The sequence below is a fragment of the Oryctolagus cuniculus genome, chromosome 2, assembly GCF_964237555.1.
Source record: "Oryctolagus cuniculus chromosome 2, mOryCun1.1, whole genome shotgun sequence".
NCBI classification, from domain to species: Eukaryota; Metazoa; Chordata; class Mammalia; order Lagomorpha; family Leporidae; genus Oryctolagus; species Oryctolagus cuniculus.
The window spans coordinates 170,120,046-170,142,029 of NC_091433.1; the positions used below are offsets into that span (position 1 = coordinate 170,120,046).

At 41.9% G+C, this 21,984-nt stretch overlaps 1 protein-coding gene across 2 annotated transcripts in view; it reads right to left on the reverse strand.

The window, feature by feature from the left end:
- Nucleotides 1-21,984, reverse strand: part of TTC27 (tetratricopeptide repeat domain 27) — a 214,639-nt gene that overhangs the window by 54,369 nt on the left and 138,286 nt on the right. For both annotated transcript variants that reach the window (XM_051843020.2, XM_002709924.5), the window contains 2 exons: nucleotides 21,664-21,891; nucleotides 4,214-4,312 (listed from right to left, as the gene is read on the reverse strand). In XM_051843020.2, coding sequence (XP_051698980.2) covers nucleotides 4,214-4,312; nucleotides 21,664-21,891 — 327 coding nt within the window. The remainder of the gene's footprint in view (nucleotides 1-4,213; nucleotides 4,313-21,663; nucleotides 21,892-21,984) is intronic.

Consider the following 21,984-nt stretch of genomic DNA (forward strand, 5'->3'; position numbering starts at 1 on the left):
GGAGTATTTACACTTATCATTTTCAAAACTTTCTATAAAATTTGAGCAAACAAGAGAGTGGCACTAGCATATGCATAGACATGTACATAATTAAGTATAACTGGTGACCCATACATAAACCCTTATATTTAGTCAGCTGATTTTTCACTAAAGTGAAAAATACTTTTTAGTAGGGGAGAGAATAATCTTTACAATAATTCTGAGACAACTGGATATTCACATGAAAAAGAGGGAAGTTGGGCCCTTTCCTTACATCACACACAAAACATTCACTTAACATAGTCCTCAGCCCATGCCTCAGCTGTTGAGGAACAGTTTTTTTTTTTCCTTTAATTTATCTTATTTTACTTACCCTTTTTTTCTTTCATACTAATGACTGAACTCTTTACTTAACATAGAGTTAAGCATATGTGTATAAAGTTAACTGAAAATAGATCTTAGTTAAAAATAAGAGTGAGAAAAAGAGAGGGAAGAGGTTGGGAGGCGGGAGTGTGGGTGGGAGGGCAGACATGGAGGGAAGAATCACCATGACTCTAAAGGTGTAACTGTGAAATGTATAAAGTTTGTAACTGTAAAGCAGTATAGTTCTGCATACATTTGTACAGACTTACTTCTAAGGATACAGCTTAGAAACTTGCCATGGGACCAGTGCCATGGCTCACTTGGCTAATCCTCCACCTGCGGCGCCAGCACCCCGGGTTCTAGTCCCAGTTGGGGAGCCAGGGACTAGTCCCGGTTGCTCCTTTTCCAGTCCAGCTCTCTGCTGTGGCCCGGGAGGGCAGTGGAGGATGGCATAAGTGCTTGGGTCTCTGCACCCACATGGGAGACAAGGAGGAAACACCCAGCTCCTGGCTTTGGATCGGCACAGCACCAGCCGTGGTGGCCATAAGAGGAGTGAACCAACGGAAGGAAGACCTTTCTCTCTCTCTCTCCCTGTCTATAACTCTCTGTTATATCTATCTCACTGTCTAATTCTGCCTCTCAAAAAATAAATAAATAAATAAATAAATAAATAACTTGCCATGGGATCCCAAATCCCCTTAAGCTGGGTAGTAAGAATAGCGTTCTAAGTGCTATATGGATAGGATCAAGTGTTACTGTGATCTTATAAATAGGAGTAAGTGTTTAGTAATAATAACAGAATTAAAAAGGAGTGAATGCTCCAACATGAGAAGCAGTCCATACAGCAGACTCACAGAATGACAACTGCCTTAAGTAGCACTCTGACCCCAGAATCAACCCTTAAGGTATTCCAGTTTGGCTGCAAAGCCCAGGGGAGCATTTCAGGCATGGAAAGTCAAGGCACCGTGGCAAAAATGTTCTACATAAAGGACCTCTGTGGGTGGGACACCAGTAGAAAGAAGCAGCCACCAAAGAAGGATGCACTTTTCTCTGAATGGAGGAGAGGGCTTCTACTTTGCCTATGGCCCTGTCTAAATACTGAAGGAGTGTGTAGAGCCAAAAGGCCTCCATAGCCTAGGAAGCTCATATCAAGAGCCTCGGGTGACCACTGATGTCATACATAATAGTGTTAATTGTTAAATAAACAACAGGAAACACTGCACCAACTTCCCATACTGGACCTCTGTCCTCAAAGAGTTGTATTATGAGACTTAATAGTAAAACTTGTTCTCAAAGAATTACTTCATTTTAGTGTATTAAGTGGAGGATATCCTTATGTCACAAAAATTATAGTTATGTCTAAGTGCCTGCAAAAGATGTATCATTCTTGGGTTTCTAAAAAGTTTCTTTAAAAAAATGAAATTTCCATCCATATACAATGACTTTGAACAGACCTTGTCTGGACTGTTGAGGAACAGTTTTTGTTCTTCTTATTATTATTTTTAATGTTTTTTTGTTTTACATTTGTTTTTCTTTCTCTGACCTTTTGCTGACCTCTTTCCTTAGAACAAAGCTAACGTGTGTATAAAGTTAAATGAAAAATAGATGCTAGTAAAAAATAAGACTGGGAACAGGAGAGGGAAGAGGATGAGGGTTAGGAGTGTAGGTGTGAGGGTGGGTATGGTGGGAAGAATTACTATGCTCCTAAAGTTGTATTTATGAAATGCAAACAAATAAATAAATACATTAGTCCTAAGACCTATACTTAAGAGCTAACACTATTAAACTCTCAGAGAAAAAAAAAATAGGAGTATATTTATGGTCTTGGATTTGGCAATGGATTCTTCTTTTATATATGATAGCAAAAGTATGAGCAAGAAAAGAAAAAATAAATCAAGTTAGAGCACATCAAAATGTAAAACTTTTGTACTTCATAGTACACTATTCATAAAGTAAAAAAACAATAGAATAAAATGTTTGCAAATCCCATATCTGATGAGGGATTTGTAATTAGGATATAAAAAGAACTCTTATAATTCAATAATGAAAAGGCAAATAAGCAATAACTTTAAATGGGCAAAGGATATAAACAGATACTTCCTTAAAGATGATACACAATGGCCAATGGGAGAATGCTCCCACGATACACAATGGCCAATGGGAGAATGCTCAACATCATTAGCCACCAAAGAAATGCACATCAAAATCACAAGGAGATGCCACCCATTAGGATGGCTACAATTGAAAAGAGAGAGAACTGTTATCCAGGATGTTGATAAATTAAGACCTTCACACACTGCTGGTTGGAATATAAAATGTTGCTTTGGAGAAAGTCTGGGGGACCGGCGCTGTGGTGTAACAGATAAAGCCACCACCTGCAGCACCAGCATCCCATATAGGCACTAGTTCAAGTCCCGGCTGCTCCACTTCCAATCCAGCTCCTTGGTAATGTGTCTGGGAAAGCAGCAGAAGATAGGCCAAGTCCTTGGGCCTCTGTACCAACATGGGAGACCTGGAAGAACCTCCTGGTTCCTGGCTTTAAACTGGCCCAGTTGGGGAGTGAATCAATGGATGGAAGATCTCTCTCTCTCTCTCTCTGTGTAACTTCCTTTCAAATAAGTAAATAAATAAATGAAAGAGAGAAAAGGTCTGGCAGTTCTTCAAAATCATTAGGTATATACCCTAGAGAAATGGAAATATAGTTACCAAAAACTTATAAGCGAACATCCACAGCAGCAGTATCCATAATAAACAAAATGTGGAAATGATCCAAATGTTCATCAACTAATGAATGAATGAATAACAAGTGATGTAGCCGTACAAGGAACCACTATTTGCCCATAAAAATGAATGAAACACTAATACAGGCTACAACATGGATGGACCTTGAAAGCATTAACCTGATATAAAAGAAGCCAGACACAAAATCCCACATATTGTAGGGTTCCATTTATATAAAATGTTATATTTTATGCTACAGAAATGCTACAGAAACAGAATGTACATCAGTGGTAGTCTAGAGCTCGGGGAAGGAAAGGGTTGATGGTAGGGTGATAAGTTATTTGTGAAGAAATAGAGTGACTGCTAATGAGTACAAGGGTTTCTTATGATGGTAACAAAGATGTCTTATAAGTGATCACAGTGATGGCAGAACACCTCTGAAATTGCTAAAAATCATTGAATTTTTCACTTTCATTGAGTGAATTCTATGTTACGTGAATTTTTTCTAAATAAAGCTCAAAAGAATGTAGGTAGAAAATGTAAATGAAATACACATGGCACTTCATTATATACTTCAGTTAAGTATATTTTTAAGAAATTATTTTATCAAAATTATTTCCTAAATAAAACTATGAATAACATAGCTACTATGAAAAGATTCATAAATTGTATTTCTTGAGGTATGACCTTTCTTCAAACGTATACTTTTTTCCAAAAACAAAGGGAATTACTGTTCTGAACCATACAGTACAATGTGGTTAACTTAGAGATTACTAGATTACTGGAAAAAGCTGGGGCCAACATTGTGGCACAGTGAGTAAAGATGCCGCCTGCGACCTGGTTATCTCATATGGGCACTGGTTCAGGTCCCGGCTGCTGCCCATCCAATCCAGCTCCCTGCTAACACACCTGGGAAAAGCAGAAGAGGGACCAAGTGTTTGGTCCCCTGCACCCACATGTGAGACCCAGATGAAGCTTCTGGCTCCTGGCTTTGGCCTGGCTTGGCCCTGGCCGTTGCAGCCACGTGGGAATGAACCAGCGTTAACTCTGACTTCCAAATAAGTAAATAAATAGTTAAAAAGAGACAGAGAGAGAGAGAGAGAGAGAGACATTGCTAGAGAGCTATAAAGGGAAAGAATACCAAACTTACATCAGGTTCTAGGGTCACACAACGCTGAAATGCCTTTGCCGAACCTCCATAGTCTTCCAAGGCCAAATAGGCACAGCCTAGAGAAAACCACACCCCGAGCTGCAAAGGCAAAAGAGTCAAAGTCATTATCACACACAGAAACATCTACAGGATGCAATCTAGAAATCATTTAAGATACCATCAACAAATATACTACTAGAAAGCATGCAGAACAAAACAATAAATACTTGTCTAACACTATAGTTTAAATATAGGAAATTTAGTAACAGAGATTAATTTTTCCATATAATTTTCAAAGGTAATGTGATGTTCCAAGAATGTACAACTGCATACCTTTTGCTAAGGAAGCATGAACACTGTATTTCCTCTGCTGAGAAAGACCCTGTTTTATGTTAACCAAATTCCTTAGATGCAATGGAAAGCTCTGATTATAAGCCTTTATTTTAGAATCTGATATTATAATCCTGGAATTCATCAAATATGTGTTACTGAGTACTATGTAAAAAGTATACAAAGTAGCAGCTGATCCACCACTGATGAATATAAAACTTAGAAGACAAATTTCTGCCTTCCTTCATCTTCAGGTTAGTCTACAAATACTTCTCCAGTTGAACCAAGAGCTAAACAACTCTAGTATACAAGGGTACTTCAAAAACTTCTTGAAAAAAATGGAATTAAAGGATGAATTTATTTTGGTGTAAAAAAATTTTGAAATCCATGCATACATGTCTGCTGAGACATGCCTGAAACTAACTTAGAAAATATAGGCTCACATTTCAGCATGGAAAGCCAAAATACTGTGGCAAAAAATAACCGAACAGTAAGCCTTTGAAGTGGATGTAGGCTACTTAGGGTATGTATCTTCAGACCCCAGAGAACTGGGTGTCAATCATGCTAGGGTTTATGATAGCCACATTCCTGGTGCTGTGTGATTCAGAAGGTCTGTCATCTTGTCTCAGCAGGCAATACTGAGTAATGCTGACATTTCCAGCAGGAATATCTCTGTGAGCGAGATCCCAGTGGAAAAACGGGCCATCAAAGGAGGTGCCTTTCTCTGAAGGGAGGAGAGAACTTCCACTTTTGACTATGACCTTGTCTAAATAAGGTCAGAGTTTGTGGACTCAAAAGGCTTCCATAGCCTTGGTAGCTCATGACCAGAGCCTCAGGTGATTACTGACGTCATAAATAAGAGTGTCAATTGTTAAATCAACAACAGGAGTCACTGTGCACTTGCTCTCCATGTAGGACCTCTGTCCTTAATGAGTTGTACTATGAGAATTAATGGTAAAACTTGTCTTCAAACAGCACTTTATGCTTTGTGTGTCTGTGTGGGAGCAGTCTGTTGAAATCTTTACTTAGTATATACTAAGTTGATCTTCTGTATATAAAGATAATAAAAATGAATCTTGGCCAGCGCCGCGGCTCACTAGGCTAATCCTCCGCCTAGCTGCGCCGGCACACCGGGTTCTAGTCCCGGTCGGGGCGCCGGATTCTGTCCCGGTTGCCCCACTTCCAGGCCAGCTCTCTGCTGTGGCCAGGGAGTGCAGTGGAGGATGGCCCAAGTGCTTGGGCCCTGCACCCCATGGGAGACCAGGAAAAGCACCTGGCTCCTGGCTCCTGCCATCGGATCAGCGCGGTGCGCCGGCCGCAGCGCGCCGGCCGCGGCGGCCATTGGAGGGTGAACCAGCGGCAAAGGAAGACCTTTCTCTCTGTCTCTCTCTCTCACTGTCCACTCTGCCTGTCAAAAAAAAAAAAAAAAAAAAAAAGAATCTTAATGAAGAATGGGATGGGAGAGGGAGTAGGAGGTGGGATGGTTTGGGGGTGGGAGGGCGGGTATTGGGGAAAGAACCGCTATAATCCGAAAGCTGAACTTAGAAAATTTATATTTATCAAATAAATGCTTTCTAAAAAAATCATAGAAAATTTAAAAATCAGTTTCAAAATGTAAAAATCAATTTCAAATTCACTGGTCAAATTCTCTGACCACACAGTTTTAAGAAAAATTCATTTGGAAACTGTGAAAGAAAAAATTGTCTGTATAACTGCTGGATTAAAAGGGAGATGAAAACTAAAAAAAGAGAAAATATAGGCTCAGAATCAGGACTGCCAGAGTTATTCAAAATGTAAAGCCTGACTGAAGTCAGTAAGATTTGGAAACGCTGAGATTTTAAAAACAGATAAAATAGGAAGTAGCTATTCATATTACAAGAGTTTTTTACATCACAAGGTTTCCTCAAAATTCAATAGCTCCTATCAAAAGGAAGATTAAACTGATAAAAACTCAATGAAATTCGTCAGAAATGCAGCTATTATGAGGGAAGTTTTGCTTTCCTTTCACACACAGGCGGCAGCAGACTGCAGGGGACTTTCTCACTGCTGCACAGGGCCAAGGCAGCGACACGTCAGGGTGGGAAGGGCAATGAGGCGCTCTGCTCTCTGTCCAGAGCCTTGTACAGAGTAGGAGGCTGCCTTCACCATCCCTCCTCCCTCAGACACTCTCACAAAACGTGTTCCATATGGCGAGGCCTGAAAGGTCTTTAAGTAGATAGGGCTTAGAAAGCAAACATCCTTGGGCAATTTAACACTTTGCCATGAATACTCTAGGGGCTATAAGTAACTGCTCTCAGGAGTCATTACGGAGATCAATTTTTTTTTTTCAAGATCTATTTATTTACTTGAGAGGCATAGTTACAAAGAGGAAAAGACAAAGAGAGAAGTCTTCTATCCACTGGTTCTACTCCAAATGTCCACAATGGGAGAAGCTGAGCCAATCCAAAGGCAGGAGCCAGGAGCTTCTTCTGAATCTCCCAGGTGGGTGCAGGGGCCCAAGGACTTGGGCCATCTTCTACAGCGTTCCCAGACCATAGCAGAGAACTGGATCAGAAGAAGAGCAGCCAGGACTCGAATCGGCACCCATATGGGATGCCAGCATCGCAGGCAGAGGCTTAGCCCTCTATGCCATAGCGCTGGGCCCTGGAGGCCAGATTTTGTTAAGAGGGGTAGGTAAGCCTGAAAAGAGTGTGGGTAGGTATCTGGAGGGAGCAGGCAGAAACAGAGGCACTAGGTAGAAACTAAAGGTAGAGGTTCACTTTTTTGAATGGTCAGACATCAGGCAACTTAAACTGGGCTCACTACTTTGTTTTCATCTGGTTATTTGTAGCATCAAATGTAAAGAACGGCAAGGCAGGAAACCATGCTCACTATGCATGGCCCAGTCCAAGAGGGCCTGAAGCTTGATGGTAACTTACAAGTTCTCTTAACTTCCAACCAAATCAAAGTTTCAAAATCTGTGTATTGTATTTCAATTCTAAGGTACACATTTTTCCCCATAATTTAACATTTCTAAAATAGAGATGTATCTTAAAACCAGTAACCTGTTGGAATTTTACTGGCAGCATTTTTTTTTCTTTTTTTGCAAACAATGCAGTGCCTTTCACAACTGATGGCTTCCTAGATAACAAAGAATGGCTGTAGCAAGTAGCAAGTTTACTAGGCATAGGGGATAGATGGGTCTCCATCAAGAACCATGAGGCTCCCCCAGCAGGCACCCTGCTCGCCTGTTCCCTGCAGCAGCCAAGAGCACAATTTCCCCTGACTTGTGAGTTGTCACAACCCAGTCCATGTAAATTCAAGATTTAAATAAATAACTTTGTTTCTGCAGTCTACTGGAAAGATTTGTTAGTTATAGATATCTAAAATAGCAATTACTTGATAGCTCTAAATCAGCCTGGTGGTGGGCTTACTATTTATTTACCTATAAGCTATAAAAACCAACATGCTTTGTAACTAGTAAAAAAATTGAATAAAAATCAGACAGATGACTTAACCTAATATAAGGAGTTATGGTTCTTTTTCCTTTTTACTCTTGGGTATTTTTACAGTTGCTTTAATAACACATTTCAAGGAAAATCCAAGAATTATTAACTGCAGATTTCATCTGCTGATAACATACAATTACAATGGGAGAAGACTCATTTATCGGGAATCATGCAATGTCTTATATATTTATTTAGAAATGCAGGATCTTCTAGCTGCTTTTAGCTGACCACTAAACAATCCATACCCTGCTTCTTAACTGAGGCCCTAAGCGTTTGGGGGACTAAAGAAAATATTTGGTGCCTTTTTAATTGTTTTATTTTTGTTAATTTAAACTATTACCCAAATTGATTATTACCAGTAATGACTGGCACGTGGTTCAGAATGTTCATACATTTAAGCACAGAAAATCATTAAGAAAAACAATATCAAAGAAGCCTCCAAAATAAAAATCCTCACAATAAAGTTCTATGTACTTCAGCAGAAGACCTCTATCTTCTAGTGCAAGAAATAGAATGCTAGCTTCCTTACTTGTCCTGGTAGCTACATTTAAAAAGTAAAAAACAGTGGGTAAAATTTATTGTAGCGGCTGGTGCCGTGAAATAATAGGCTAAACCTCTGCTGCGGTGCTGACATCCCGTATTGCTGCTGCTCGTGTCCCAGTGCTCCTCTTCTCATCCAGACCTCTGCTAATCGCCTGGGAAGGGAGTGGACGATGGCTCTAACTCTCAGGCCCCTGCACCTGCATGGGAGACCCAGCAAAAGCTCCTGACTCCTGGCTTCAGACTGGCACAGTTCTGGGTGTTGCAGACATTTGCAGAGTGCACCAGCAGATGGAAGCCCTCTCTCTCTGTCTCTCCCTTTCTCAGTAACTCTACCTCTCAAATAAATAAATAAATCTTTAAATTTTTTATTTTAACAATATTTTAATACTGCATATCCCAATTGTGATTTCTTCAACATGTTAACCTATCAAAATTACTGATACATATACTTTTTTTATAACAAGCCTTTGAAATCTAATGTGTGTACCATACCGACAGCATGTTTTGGTACTGATCAGTCACATATCAAGGACAAACTGCCATATGTGATTAATGGCTGTTGTTCAGGGCAGCACACCTTGAAACTGCTTCCCTGGAACACCAAGGTAGACCTTGGAATACTTTGAATCCTCCTCTTCTTCCTCCACAAAAAGCCAGCTTCTCTGAGATCCTCCCATGAGCTCCTGCCTTTCATATACTATACTTACTCCCATTCATCTCCATACAACAGCAGCAAAAAATTAATAGCAATTAATGAGCATTTACTACGTGTGCCAAGCACTGACACACCATGAGCTTTCCACAGATTACATCACATATTCCTCACAATAACCTTGCTGGGTGATAACATCACTCTCTAGAGAGAGATGAAGAAGGAGATGGGAGAGATTCAACCCACTCAGAGTGACTCCAAAGCTCTGGTCTTCTCCATTTGGCCACACTGCCTTCTACTACACATTCTGCTCACCCACAAGCCATGACTTATGACAACATTTTATCCTTGTCACTGGTAAAGAGGGAAAGGAGAAAATAGTGCAGTTAACATGGGATGGAGGCTGGCATTGTAGTATACCGAGCAGATAAAGCTGCTGCCTGCGATGCTGGCATCCCATATGGGTGCCAGTTCGAGTCCCAGCTCTTCCACTTCCAAAACAGCTCTCTGCTAATAGCCTGGGAAAACGGAATAAGATGGCCCAAATGTTTGCCCCCTGTACTCACATGGGAGACCTGGAAGAAGCTCCTGGCTCCTGGCTTTGGCTTAGTCCAGTTCTGGCTTTTGGAGCCATTTGGGAAGTGAACCAACAGATGGAAGATTTTTCTCTCTCTGTCTTTCCTCCTCTCTCCCTCTTTCTTTCTAACTTTGCCTTTCAAATAAATATCTTTTAAAAATGTGCTGGGACCCCCCAGAAAACCCATTTTTTAGGAACCAGAAGTCAATTTTCCTCCAAAGGCTCTCTGCAGCAGGCTGGGCAAGTAGACCAAGAAGAAGTGGAAGAACAGACGGCTATGCTTAGTTGGAGAGAAAACCTCTCTTCAAAGAGACTGAGCATCAGTGGAGTGAGCTAACCATCTGACAGAGAGCTCAGCTGAGATTTCTGAGTGCTTCTTTTCAGGGCAATTGTGAGGCCAACTAACCATAGCAGCCAATGGCCATTATACGCTGACAGTCTGGTAGCAGTCATCTCTGAGGACGCCAATACAAGTACATAAAAGCAGGGTCAGATGTTGTGACATAGCAGGTTAAGCTGCCACCTCCTGGGACAGCAGCATCCTATAAGGGCACCATCCACCTGCTCCAACTCTGACCCAGCTCCCTGTTAATGTGCCTGGGAAAAGCAGCAGAAGACGGCCTGAATGCTTCAGCCCCTGTCACCCATATGGGAGACCTGCATGGAGTTCCAGGCTCCTGGCTTCAGCCCAGTCCAGTCCCAATCATAGAGGCCATTTGGGGAGTGAAACAAGAGGATAGAAGATAGTCTCTCTCTTTCTCTGTAACTCTTCCTTTTAAATAAATAAAATAAATACTGAAAAACAAGAAATAATGAAAGATACAAGCAGGCCAACTATTCTAACTGTGATGGTATCTGTACATAGAGAGTGGTTCAAGATTATTCTTAGTAAAATGTAAAGAGTAGTAAAGGTTCAGAATGTGTCTCTCTTTGATTTTCCCCTCACAAAAAGACTAGAATGTAACAGAAGACCCAGATGGATGACTGAAATCTAAGAGGTTCTGAGTAACTGTATGACCTTGGCTGTGACACTTTATCTCTGAGTCACAGTTCCCCAAGTATTAAATGAGGGAGTTGTCTAGGCTCACACTCCAAAGCTCTTTAGACTCCCCAGATTCTGAAAACCCAGGGGCCCACAGGGTTCAAAAGTATAGTAGTGCCATCTAGTGGCAATACAAGTATATGGACAATTCAAAGAGAATATTTAGAATCAGCAGGTTTGAAGAGCTAGAAGTGAATCAATTCAACTAGAGGCCTTAGAAATCAATTCAAAAGAAGTTAAAAGGAAAATGAGACCTATATAAGAAGTAACTGGCATAAAGCCACACAACAATTCCTGGTTCTTGATGTGTAATATTGTGAAGAGAGTAGCTGTAGTACTTACTAACATTCAGTAATTAAAACAGAAATTAAACAGTTTGCTATTCTGAGGGATACCAAAATAAAGAATCACTAGACAATGGGCATAAATTGCTTTTACAATTAAACAGTTCATTTTTACCAGGGTATTTAAAACACATCTGCAATAGGTACTGATTGCTTGTATGCATCTCACACTTTTCTTTCTTTTTTCCTTTTAAAGGTTCACTTATTTGAAGTGACAGAGAGAGAAAGAGACAAAGACAGAGACAGAGACAGAGAGACAGAGAGATCTTGCTTCCTCTGGTTCGCTCTCCAAATAGCCACAACAGCTGGGGTTGGACCAGGCCAAAGCCAGGAGCATTAGCACAAAGCTGAATCAGAAGAGTGGAATGCTAGGACTCAAACTATGCACTATAAAACAGGAAGTGGGTATCCCAAGCAGCAGCTTAACCAGCTCGCCACACCACAATGATCGCCCGTCACACTTTTCTTTCTTAAATTATAAGCCTGTAGGGTCAGCACTGTAGCTCTCAGCGGCTTAAAACCCCAGCCGTAGCACTGGCATCCCATATGGGCAGTTTAAGTCCCAGCTGCTCCATTTTTCCTCTTTTTTGTTTTTTAAGACTTATTTATTTATTTATTTGAATGTCAGAGTTAGAAAGAGGCAGAGGCAGAGAAAGAGAAGTCTTCCATCCGCTGGTTCACTCTCCAAATGGCCTCAACAGCTGCTCCACTTCTGATCCCGCTCCCTACCAATGTGCCTGAGAAAGCAGTGGAGGATGGCCCAAATGATTGGGCCCCTGCATCCATGTGGACCAGCTGGAAAAAGCTCCTGGCTCCTGGCTCCTGGCTTCAGCCTGCTCAGTCCTGGCTGTTGCGGCCATTTGGGGAGTGAACCAGATTCTGTCCTGGTTGCCCCTCTTCCAGGCCAGCTCTCTGCTGTGGCCAGGGAGTGCAGTGGTGGATGGCCCAGGTCCTTGGGCCCTGCATCCCATGGGAGACCAGGAGAAGTACCTGGCTCCTGCCATTGGATCAGCGTGGTGCGCCGGCCGCAGCGCACCGGCCGCGGCGGCCACTGGAGGGTGAACCAACGGCAAAGGAAGACCTTTCTCTCTGTCTCTCTCTCACTGTCCACTCTGCCTGTCCAAAAAAAAAAAAAAGACTCATCTATTTGCTGCCCACAAAAAATACGTCTCACCAACAAAGATGACCTTATTATCATCACTAAAACAAATAACTTTTATCATCACTGTTTTAGCTTTTAAATTAAATTTATAACACCCTTTATAATAATATACAATGGTTTATCCTTGACAATGAATTTCTAAAATTTTACTTAGCATCTATTAATTGGGTAGAAAAATTAAACCATCATGAGAAATATGTTAATGAGTTTTCCATATAGAGCATCTGATATTATTAATATAAACTGGTAAATTTGGGGTAGGCATTTGGCACAGTAATTAAGATGATACTTGGGATGTCTGCATCCCCTAGCAGAATGCTTGGGTTTGAATCTTGACTCCACTTCTGATTCTAGCTTCCTGCTAATGCATATCCTGAGAGGCAGCAGGAGATGATGGTTCAAGTACTTGGTTCCTTACCATCCATGTGGCAGTCAGATTGAATTCTGAGTTCCCAGTTTCAGACTGGCCAGATATGGCTATTGTGGGTATCTGGGAAAAGAACCAGCAAATGGAAGAGCTCTCTGTCTTTGCCTCCACCACTGTTTGCTTTCCCAATAAAATGAAAATAAATAAAAATTGAAAAGAAATTCAAAAACATAAAACTGGCAAATCCAACTGTCCATGGAGTACTTTGGCTAAGAGAGGTAGTACAGAAACAGCTATGACCTCATTTTTCATATACATGTAAGAAAATCTGGATACTGATGATACTTTATGCATTTTCATTAGCTCAAGGTAAAAACTCAAGAGTCAAAGAACTGGGTTCTAGTCCCGGTCGGGGCGCCAGATTCTGTCCCGGTTGCCCCTCTTCCAGGCCAGCTCTCTGCTGTGGCCAGGGAGGATGCCCCAAGTGCTTGGGCCCTGCACCCGCATGGGAGACCAGGAGAAGCACCTGGCTCCTGGCTTCGGATCAGCACGATGCGCCAGCCGTAGCGCGCCGGCCACGGCAGCCATTGGAGGGTGAACCAACGGCAAAGGAAGACCTTACTCTCTGTCTCTCTCTCTCACTGTCCACTCTGCCTGTCAAAAAAAAAAGGAGAAATGAGAATTTATTTTTCATAGTTGTAGGCTAACTCACATTAATTTAATCTCTGGCTCATATGGGAATGCTAAAATTAAAAAGGAAACTCGATCTGAACACAGAATGTTTGTAACTAGTGGCTGGAAGAGTAGGAACAATAAAAGGAGTTTAGATTTAAAAAAACAGGGGAAGCTGAGTGTTGTTCATCAATTGTGACAAATATACCGAGATATTAATAACAGGGGAAGCTGGGACAGATGTTGTGGCACAGCAGGTAGAGACACTGCTTGTGATTTTGCCAATCCAAATCAGAGTGCCAGCTCGAGTCCCAGCTGCCCTGCTTCCAATCCAGCGTCCTGCTAATGAGCCCAGGAAGGTAGCATGGGATTGTCCAAGAGCTTGGACCCCTGCCACTCACATGGGAGACATGAATGAAGTTTCTGGCTCCTGGCTTCCACCTAGCTCAGCCTCAGCTATTAGAGTCATTCGGGGAATGAACCAGTAGATGGAAGATCTCTCTCTCTCTCTCTCTCTCTCTCTCTCTCTCTCTCTCTCTCTTTTAAACATTTATTTATTTGAAAATAAGAATTACAGAGAGTGATATGGGATAAGGAGAGAGACAGAGAGAGAACCTTCCATCTGTTGGTTCACTCCCCAGATGGCCACAATGGTCAGGGTCTCGTCAGGGTGAAGCCAGGAGCCAGGAGCTTCTTCCAGGTGGCAGGGGCCCAAGCACTTGGGCCATCTTCTACTGCTTTTCCCATGCCAGGAGCAGAGAGCTGGATCAGAAGTGGAGCAACCAGGACACAAACCAGCACCCAGATGGGATGCCAAAGTTGCTTTACCCACTATGCCACAATGTCAGCCCCTCCCCAGATTCTTAAGCCTATGACTACCCCCATTTCCCACTAATCTTGCCAACTGGTAGCCAGGTAACTTCCTGTTTCTCATAGGTCCCAGCACAGCACAAATATCTGGCATATACCAAGGGGCTTGTAGCGACATTGGCTCAGGTATTTCTCCCAAGAGAAGTCAAGACGTGGAGTTGGCTGTCCTTAACAACCTGAGGTAAGCACAGGTCTTACTAGCAAACAACCTGGATGCTGTTCTTAGAAGGGAACTATGTTATTTAAGTCATATCTGGCAAAGATGGGAGTCGGAGGAGACAGGATGTTACTGTGATCCCTCAGATGCATGTACATTATAAAGTGAGAGTTCTGTTCACAACACAGGCACTAAACATTAAACAGTATTAGATGAGACTGCAGCAGAGATGAACAAAGTGGATGCTTATAAAACGTGTCTCACCTTCTTTTAATGCAACCATTGGTAATATAACTCTATTTAAAAATGAAATATGTGGGGGGCCAGCTCTCTGCTATGGCCTGGGAAAGCAGTAGAAGATGGCCCAAGTCCTTGGGCCCCTGCACCCGTGTGGGAGACCTGGAAGAAGCTCCTGGCTCCTGGCTCCGGATTGACACAGCTCCGGCTGTTGAGGCCAATTGAGGAGTGAACTAGCAGATGGAAGACACCTCTCTCTCTCTCTCTCTCTCTCTCTCTGCCTCTCCTTCTCTGTGTAACTTTGACTTTAAAATAAATAAATAAATCTTTAAAAAAAATGAAACATGTGGGACAAGCACTACTGCCTGAGTTACCAGGATAACAGGCTTATGGAAATGGACGGGTGAGCCATGCTTAGTGAACTCTTGAATTCGTGCCTTTCCTCAAACCCTCTGCCCCCCGGGAAGCCAGCTCCTGTCCTGAACATCTACTCACTTCCCATCACTCACTCAACACCTCCTTCCCATCACACCGCCAGCACAAGCTTCCCATGGCCCCAGCAAGACACAGACTGTTCACCTCTTCTGAACTCCCACACCCCTTCTGCCTTTGCATGTCTTCATATACAGAGCCAGCAGCATCACATAACCCACAAAGGTGAGTGACCAGTTGACTACGGAGGAGAGTTAAGGAAAATAAATGTAAAACAGGATGGAGAGTTTGACAAAAGAAAAAAATGTGTGTTGAGTAGAGGATGGATTATTAACAGCAAGTAACATCTTCCCTTTTCAGTTTTCACACGCTGACTTGAGATCAAAGCAATTTCTTTTTTACTTTTTTTGCATAAATCTAAGAGGCAATGGGAGTAATAATCACCTAGGAACAGGAGTAACAATTCATGTTTTAAATCGGGTCCTGTGACTGTGAGATCATGCCTAGGAGCTTTGCTTAGCTGTCCCTCCCACTTTCTTTTGCTTCTAGCATGTCACTGACTCCAGCAATCTAAAGTTGAATTTTAGTTTCAGAATTGTTTGGGAAAACAAAGCAAGTGGGGTATAGGTGACAGGAACCTCAAAAACACAAATGGAAATGGTACATGTCTTCTAACAAATGCACCATAGACAATGTGCGTAGTTTTGCAGCCTAACCCTGATAAGGCAAAACACTTCTATTTCTGTGCTAACCAGACTTCAGAACGTTAGTAGGATGCACAAAAGCCATTTTTGTTTGCCTGACTTCTGTTATTAAACCTAATTGGTTGAGTATGTCTGAAAAAAGATTAATTTTTTTAATTCTATTTTCCTGTTTTCCTTTATTGCAGGACATAAAAGAAACAACCCAGCACATAGGAGCTCGTCTTCTTCAGAGAAGAGAAGCTGGTGTTGGCGTTTGGGTCTGCAGCAGTACTGTACAACTGAAGCATCCAATGCCTGCATATTTTGGCATGGCATACAGTCTGCCTGAATTGGATCCATATGACAAGCTGTAAATACCCTTGCATAACATCTGTCTGAACTGTGACTCTGCTTTGAGAAATTGTCATTTCTTTGTCTAAGTAATTAATTGTAAATGACATAATGAGGCCATCAAGACCTGTCAAATCTCCCGTGCAAGTTCCTTCTCATCATCCCTTCCATCCCAGGGCCCCACCCACACTGACAACTGTCAAGGCTAAGACCAAGCTATTACTACAGTCTCCTAACCCTGCCTACTTCTAGTGTCTCCCACAAGCAGTGTTGCCAAGGCAATATTCTGAATTACCTCCTTGCACACCATATTTTTTCATTTAAAACAAAGCCCCAAACAAATCAGCCCCTGAAGGTTTCTCTGCCAAATAAAAAGCCAAACAATTTATACTCATATTTAAAACCTTTCATAACCTGGCTCCAGCTAGCATTCCCGCTGTACCTACCCTGTTTCTCTTACTCTCAAAACTTAACCTATTCACTGACCCCTTTGTCTTCTACACACACACACACACACACACACACACCCTTCTCTGTTTCCAAGGCGTTATTTGTACTCTCTCCCTGCCTGGAAGGCTATAACCACTACCCTTCCTTTACCTACTCAAGTACTACTTCATTTTTCAAAATCAAATTCAGCATCTTCAGCATCCTCTCTTCACTGTCTATCAAAGGTAAAAATGTTCTCTTTGGACTCTAAATAAGTAGTACTTCACAAATAATCCATTTGTTATTTCTTTGATGCACTCAATTGTTAGTTTTACCTGTGTTCATTTCACTAGATTGTACCGAGGGTACAAACCAAACCATGTGGTTATCTGTTGCTACTTTTTTATCCTCTGGCTCAGTGCGACATGCACAGCAGACAACTAGTACATATTTCTCTGAATAAATGGTCAGTGTTCTTCACCCCTTCTACAAATACTTACTGAATGCCTACTATGTGCAAGGCATTGCTGTAGGTACAAGGAAAATATAAATGAACCATACAGATGAAAATTCTCGTCTTCATAGAATTTACATTCCAGAGGAGGAGAAATAGAATTTCTTTAAGTTAAGTTATAAGTAATAGAAGGTGCTAAATGCAATGAAAATAAATAAAGTAGGGAAGGAAAATTAGGAGTCTAGGGTAGGGTGTGATTTTAAATGAATGGGTATGGAAGACCTCTCTGAAGAAGTAACACTGAGCAAAATACTTCAATGAGGTGAGGGAGCAAAACATGTAAGAATCTAGAATACTCCAGAAACAGAACAGCAAGCACTAAGACCTTGAGGCGGGATTGTGCCTGGTATATTCATAGAAGAACCAAGAAGATGATGTGGGAGGGAAGATTTAGGGGAAGAAAAGAATGGACAGAAACTCCACTGAGAAAAGCCTTGAGAGCCATGAAGGACTTTGGCTGTTGTCAGTAGTGCAATGGGGAGCAGAGGGGTAACAAACTTGACCAAAGTTTGAAAAGATTAACCTGGATGTTCACTAGAGAACAGGCAGATGGGGGAAAGAAAGGAGAGAGGCAGGAAGATCAAAATAGGAGAGAAACAATGGAAACTTAGACCAGGAGGGTGGCAAGTGGAAAAAAGTAGTCTGATTATGTAGATATTTTGAAGACAGATATTTAAGGATTTGCTGTGGGTTACCAGGGAAAGAGAAGTCAAAGATGATTCCAAGATTGGATAAGGCTGCCATTTATAGGGATAGGGGTGAGCTTAGAGGGAATAGGTTTTAGGAGGTGGAGAACATTTCACATATTAGAAATTTTTTTTTTTTTTTTTTTTTGACAGGCAGAGTGGACAGTGAGAGAGAGAGAGACAGAGAGAAAGGTCTTCCTTTGCCGTTGGTTCACCCTCCAATGGCCGCCGCGGCCGGCGCGCTGCAGCCGGCGCACCGCGCTGATCCGATGGCAGGAGTCAGGAGCCAGGTGCTTTTCCTGGTCTCCCATGGGGTGCAGGGCCCAAGCACCTGGACCATCCTCCACTGCACTCCCTGGCCACAGCAGAGAGCTGGCCTGGAAGAGGGGCAACCGGGACAGAATCCGGCGCCCCAACCGGGACTAGAACCCGGTGTGCCGGCGCCGCTAGGCGGAGGATTAGCCTAGTGAGCCGTGGCGCCGGCCAGAAATTTTAAGTTAGAGTAATGAATGGGGAGATTGAGTAAGCAGTTAATAAACAGAATTCCAGAGCTCAAGGGAGAACACAGGACTGAAAAGTGTTGTAGTTGTTGATGTACAGTTGGCATTAGCTCTGGACTAGATGAAGTCAAGAGAGTGAGTATAGACAGATAAGGCTCAATGACTAACCTTAAGGCACCCATGGAAACCAGCAAAGGAGACTGAGGAGAACAGCCAAGGAGGCAGGAGAGAAATGATAACACGGCCATCCTGAGAACGGACTGTGCTTGATGCAATAATTTATGTGTGTGAGGGATCTGACACTGATTAACTGACAGTGTGGCAAGGAATTCATTTTTCCTACTCACGGCAGCTGTGGTTAGGTAAACTTCAGTCAGAGGCTACTATGATAGCAAGGATATGACAGTTTTCTAAGAAAGTAAAATGTCAGTAACACAATACAGAGTAAGTACTGTTATCTAACAACAACAACAAAAACAGAGTGAAATCAAGTTAGGGCAGGGTTTCTCAACTACAGCTCTATTGACATAGGCCAGATAATTCTTTATTGTGGGGGACAGTGCTGTGCATTATGGGAATCGCACCCACTAGATGTTGGTCACCCACTGTAAAAACCAAATATATCTCCAGAATTTGCCAAATGTCCTTTGAAGGGAAAGAGAAAAAAAGCACTCTGAATTGAAAACCATAAGTTAGAACAAGTGGTCAATAAAAATGGACTCCTAAGGATACTTTAAGCATTCCTGCAGCCAAGCACACCTATTACTTTCAACTGATGTTCTGTACTTAATTCTGTGCTTGCCTCTTTTCCAGGCATTTTACCACTCACCTAATTTAGAAGGTTCTTGTCATATTCACCACCTACACTGGGAAAAGTAAACAGATCAACCAATCAAAAGCGCACTCTGCTCCTGATTCCTGTTGATGTACACCCTGTAAGGCAGCAGGTGATGGTGCAAGTACATGGGGCCCTGCCATCCATATAGGAAACCTGGATGAGGTCCACACTTCCAGCTTTGGTCTGGCCCAGCCTCAGCTGCTGCAGTTGTTTGTTGAATGCACCAGCAGATGGGAGCTCTGTATGTGTGTGTGTGTGTGCATATGTGCATGTATATGTTTGTATCTCTATACTTCAAATAAATAAATAAACATAATTTTTAAAAGTTCTTGAGTCTACCTAGTTCAAAAATGGACACGCAATGCATGTTCAAAGCAGCACTGTTCACAATAGCTGAGAGTTAGAGGCAACTCCATTGTCACTAAATGATGGTTAAAAAAATGTGGTATTTACCTACAAGAGAATATTGTTCAGTCTCCAAAGAGTTAGATGGTTCTAACATCTGATGAGCCTTGAGAACACTATACTACACGAAACATGCCAGTCACAAAAGGACAAACACTAGATGATTCTATTTTTGTGAGGCACACATAATAGTTAAATTCATGAGATGGGCTGTTGTGGGCATTTGGGGAATGAGTCAGCAGATGAAGGATCTGTGTCTCTCTGCCTTTCAAATAAAGTGTAAATAAATAAGTTTTAAAAAGTCATCAGATGGAAAGTAAATGATAGCTACCAAGGGAGAGAGGGAGGGAGGGAGGGAGAGGGAGGGAGGGAGGGAGAGAGAGAGAGAGCGAGCAAGGGCAAGGGCAAGGGCAAGGGCAAGGGCAAGGGCAAGGGCAAGAGGAGATGTTTTTAAATGGATACAGAGTTTCAGGTTTACAAGATGAGATATTCTGGAGATGGGTCACCAACAATGGGAATGTACTTAACACTACTATAAGTAGGAAGAACCATGAGACGGTTCATTCAGAACTGGTAAAGATGACAACCAGAATTAAATCACCACTTGGGATGCCTACCATAGTGAAGTCCCTGGTTTGAGTCCTGGCTCCTCTACTACCAATCCTGCTCCCTGCTAATGTGCACCCTGATGGGCAGCAGGTGATGATGCCCCAAGTATTTAGGGCCCTGTTGCCCAAGTGGGAGATTCAATAGGTTCGAGTCTCCTGGCTTTGGCAGGCATTTGAGATATGAACCAACAGATGGAATAGTTCTCTTTGCCTGTTTCTCAGTCTCTTTGACTTTCAAATAAAATGAAAACAAATATAAAAAAAGTGGTTAATATAGCAAATTATGTTATCTGTGTGTGTGTGTGTGTTAACCACAATTTAAAAAATATCACAACTGTTGGTTCCAGAGTCAGATATCTGTATTAAAATATTGCAAAAATGTCCAATGAGGTACCTGGCTTTTAAGTAAACCTCCAGTAAATGCTAATAGCTAATTATAAACTACTATTGCCACTAAAATTATACCATAACCATGTATATGTTTTTCAGAAGCCATGACTTTGATTATGCCTTTGACTGGTGAAATGAGAAAACAGTTATACACCATTTTGTAGAAAAAGATGACTATTGGGGCCTCTGTTGCGGCATAGCAGGTTAAGCTGTGCCTTTGCCAGTGACACCAGCATCCCATATGGGCACCAGTTCAAGACACGGCTGCTCCACTTCTGATCCAGTTCCTTGCTAATAAGCCTGAGAAAACAGCAGAGGGTAGTCCAAGTGCTTGAGCCCCTGCACCCATGTGGGAGACCTGGATGAAGCTCTAGGCTCGTGGCTTCGACTTGTCCCATCCCCAGCTGTTGCAACCATTTGGGGAGTGAACCAGTGGAAGGAAGAGCTCGCTTGCTCACTCTCTTTCTCTCTTTCTGTCTCTCTTCCTCTCTCTGTAACTCTGCCTTTCAAATAATTTTTTTAAAAAACCATTAAAAAAGGAAAAGAAAAAGATGACTATTTTTGATACTTAAATCACTAACAGAACATGATTAAATACAACATAAAGCTAATCTCTTTCCCCTCAAAATTAAATCTTCTCCCATGGATCCATCACATCACCTAAAACATGGATCCTGTTTTACAAATCTTAACAAATGTTTTACAACCATATTTATTTGTGTTTATGTAAACATATTCAACTTTTTTCTTTAGTTATCAACAATCCATTCTGTATATTGCACTATTTATTACATAGGTGTTTCTTTCATTTCTGGTTTCAGCTATTACTTGCAGAGTCCTACTCTGTCTGCAATTTTGACTCTCATTCATTTTCTACCCAACCAAGCTGCTCAAAATGGTATCCAACAGTAATAGCAATATGAGTATTAGAGTCAAGGACAAAGAGAAAGAAATAACAAAATGGAACAGAAAAATTAAAGCAACAGAAAGTAAGGGAAAACTTACCTACTCGCTTTTGGTGACAAGCAAGAAGTAGATTACAGACTACGTTCTTAAATCTCCAAGATAAGCTCACTAGTCATGAGGACAGAAAATGGGTACACGTTCAGCAAGAATCAAATCCAGTGAAAACTGCCAGGCCAAGAGCAGGCAGAGTTTTCTGAACTGTCTAACCTGCATGGGATTGATCCGGACCGAGCGTTCAAAGCACTCCACACACTCTTGGAACTCCTTGTTTCGAAGATGAAGGAGGGCTTTGGAACGCTGAGCTCGAGCACTGCGGTGGTGGGACAACTCCCAGGCCTTGTCATAGCAGGAGTGGTCGCGGAGGACATCGCCAAGTAAGCAGTATAAGCTTGGGGTTTCTTTTTTCTCCAGCTCTTGTCTAAGGATTTCTTCTGCCTAGAAACAACAATAGAAATAACACAATTGCTTAATCGTAACGAATTGCTAATTTTTAGCTAATACACTTCTTTTATCCCACAAGATTCAAAA